Source organism: Manihot esculenta, chromosome 7, assembly GCF_001659605.2.
Source record: "Manihot esculenta cultivar AM560-2 chromosome 7, M.esculenta_v8, whole genome shotgun sequence".
Classification (NCBI taxonomy): domain Eukaryota; kingdom Viridiplantae; phylum Streptophyta; class Magnoliopsida; order Malpighiales; family Euphorbiaceae; genus Manihot; species Manihot esculenta.
The window spans coordinates 631,928-634,828 of record NC_035167.2 but is presented as its reverse complement, the minus strand read 5'-3'; the positions used below and the strand labels follow the sequence as shown (position 1 = coordinate 634,828).

Sequence of the window (2,901 nt, the reverse complement as noted above, 5' to 3'; positions counted from 1 at the left end):
CAGAGTCCACGCTTGATTACAAGAAATCTTGAATTGTACTTTTATATTTTAAAAACTTAGAATTGGTTTTTTATATTTTAATTTTCTTAATTTTAAAAGGGAGGAATTATGCATCTATCGACTTAGCCTGACGGCAGGTATATTTGAGTAAATTTAAGAATATTCAGGTTCTACTCTCCGATCCTAATCCCATCTCTATTTCAATAATAAAAAAAAAATTATATAGTAAAACTATAATAACATGTCAGCATTTGACATTAACAAACTAATAGGATGTAGTATCGACAAATGGATTGACCAACATACAAAAAACACAGCCATGCAGAATTTGACGATTAATCTAACCCTTCATAATTAGATGATTTAGGCAGAAACTGGGTTGAAGTGAATAATAGGAAAGCACAAAAGTGGATGCTTCATGCACATAGCCATGCCTGCTTTAGCTTCCATATTAATCTTTTGTCCATCTCCTGCTGCAAACTTCCAATCAAAGCCTCGAACCATAGATGCCACAGTAATATTCATCAAACACAAGGCCAATTGTGAACCAAGACACTTTCTTCTTCCCCCACCAAATGGAACAAAATTGAAGTTTTGCTTCTTTTGATTTTCCTCTTCATGCAAGAACTTTTCTGGGTAAAACTCATTAGGATTATCCCATAACTCTGGATCTCTCATTATGGAATATGCATTGATCAGTACTGCAGTTTCTTTAGGTATATCAAATCCTCCAACTTTACAATCTTGTCTGCATTCTCTAGGGATTGCAGGCACTAATGGGTATAATCTCAAAGTTTCCTTCACCACAGCTTGCAAATAATGGAGATTTAGGATATCAGAATCTTCCACTGGTCTAGTTGTTCCAACAACTGACTTTATCTCCTCCCTTAGCTTCTTGAACACATTAGGATGATTGATGAGTTCTGCCATCATCCATTGCATGGTACTTGCTGCAGTATCAGTTCCTCCAATAAACAGATCCTAACATGAGCATCTGATGCAGAAATTTAAATTACCCATCTAGAAAAATTACTCGATTTTATTTATATTTAAGATATATATTTTTTATTTTGAAATAACATAACCTATTACCTTAAATTTTATTATTTTTAAAACTAAATATATTACATAATGCCCCTTAAATAATCTAATCATTATGTTGGACCTAAATGTCCTAATCCTTGTTTTGATGATTAATAAACAATTGGTGTGCTACTAATTATTTCCAAGAGTATTTGTATTGAGCTTGCAGGTCCCTTATTGAAACAAATGATATTGCTTCAATCACAAAAGTGAAAAGTGCCAATTTAGGAAGCATACTACAAGGAAGGGATCATAAAGTATTTTTATGCTTGTCATTTTATTCATTGTGAATTTCAAGTAATTATTGTGATGGCTCAAGGGTTCTTTCATTTCTAAAAGTTCTTTTAGATATGACCACTTTTTGAAGTACTTGACTTTCAGGGACCAAAATGAAATTTTCCAAAAGAAGTGATTTTGAAAATATTTTTTCATCAAAATGAAAGATCTAAAAATATAGGTTACAAATATTCAAACGGATTGAAAAATGAATTTTTATAGCCTAAGTTATGATTTTTCAAAGTTTTAAAGAAGGGATTTTGTGCCCCCTAAACTCAACTTTCGGCTTCCGAAAGTCAGGGACAGAAACGAAAGTCCCCTATGTTCGGCCGCCGAACATTGACTTTCGGCCGCCGAAAGTGGGTTTTTCAACCAGCCCCCTAAGTGTAACCTTCGGCTTCCGAAAGTGAGGGACAGAGACGAAAGTCCCACACTTTCGGCCGCCGAACATTTAACATTCGGCCGCCGAATGTGTGTTTTGGGTCTGCCTCCGAAGCCTAAAGTTTGGCTTCCGAAAGTGAGGAACAGAAACGAAAGTCCACCATGTTCGGCCGCCGAACATTGAGTTTAGGCCACCGAAAGTTCAGTTTTAAAGGAATAGTTTCTTCGCCCCAAATGGTTCGGCCGCCGAACTCTAAGCTTAGGCCGCCGAACCTGAGTTTTTCTGGGCACGGTATAACGGTTATTTCTGAACATAAACGGCTCTATTTGCATTTAATGCACCCCCAACGGCCATATTTATGATAGAACTATAAATACAACTTGTTTTTGTTGTTGTGAGGTTACAACAACCATCTAAGCAAATATTAATTGAGATTACAGCATTTTTCATTCTCTCTCTCTCAAAACCTTGAGCCAAAGCATTGATTTCTTGAAAGCTTGTTTTGAGTTGTAATTGGTTGGCTTTTCTGAGTGAGTAAAGGTTGATTGAGAGATTCTGTTGTTGTGAGTGTGGCATTGAGCAAAGAATTGCTCTTGAGTGGAAAAAGAGATTTGTAAAGAGCAAAGGCTTGCTCTAAGATTGTAAGGGTTTTGATCTTCACCCAAAGAAGATTTGATAGTGGTGTTGAACTCTCAAGTGGACCTTGAGGAGAGGACGTAGGCTTGGATAGCTGAACCTCTATAAATCATTGTGTTGATTTTTCTCTTCCCTATTCTCTTCTAATTTCTTGTCTTAGCCATTAAATTTTTTTATAAACCCAATTCACCCCCCCTCTTGGGTTGCCTCAAGGGACAACAAGTGGTATCAGAGCTAAGTCTCCCTTTCTTGAAGATATAATTATCTTGGAGTAAAGATCAAATGGCAGCCCTCAACTCTCAAGAAGGTCAATCGGTTGTGAGACCACCTTTCTTTGATGGAAATGACTTTCTATATTGGAAAAATAGAATGTATTATTTCCTTAAATCGGAAGGAGTTGATTTGTGGGACATTGTAGAGAATGGGCCTTTCTTTCCCACAAGATTTATTGATGGAAACCAAGAGCAAAAACCTAAGAGTGAGTGGAGTGAGCTAGAGAAGAGAAGGGTAGCCCTCAATGACAA

General features: G+C 36.5%; 1 protein-coding gene across 1 annotated transcript; it reads right to left on the bottom strand.

The window, feature by feature from the left end:
- Positions 1-363: 363 nt before the first annotated feature.
- Positions 364-930, bottom strand: LOC110619550 (cytochrome P450 705A1-like). The gene has a single exon (XM_043958518.1). The coding sequence runs from the start codon at positions 928-930 to the stop codon at positions 364-366; it is 567 nt and encodes a 188-aa protein (XP_043814453.1).
- Between the last annotated feature and the right edge of the window lie 1,971 nt (positions 931-2,901).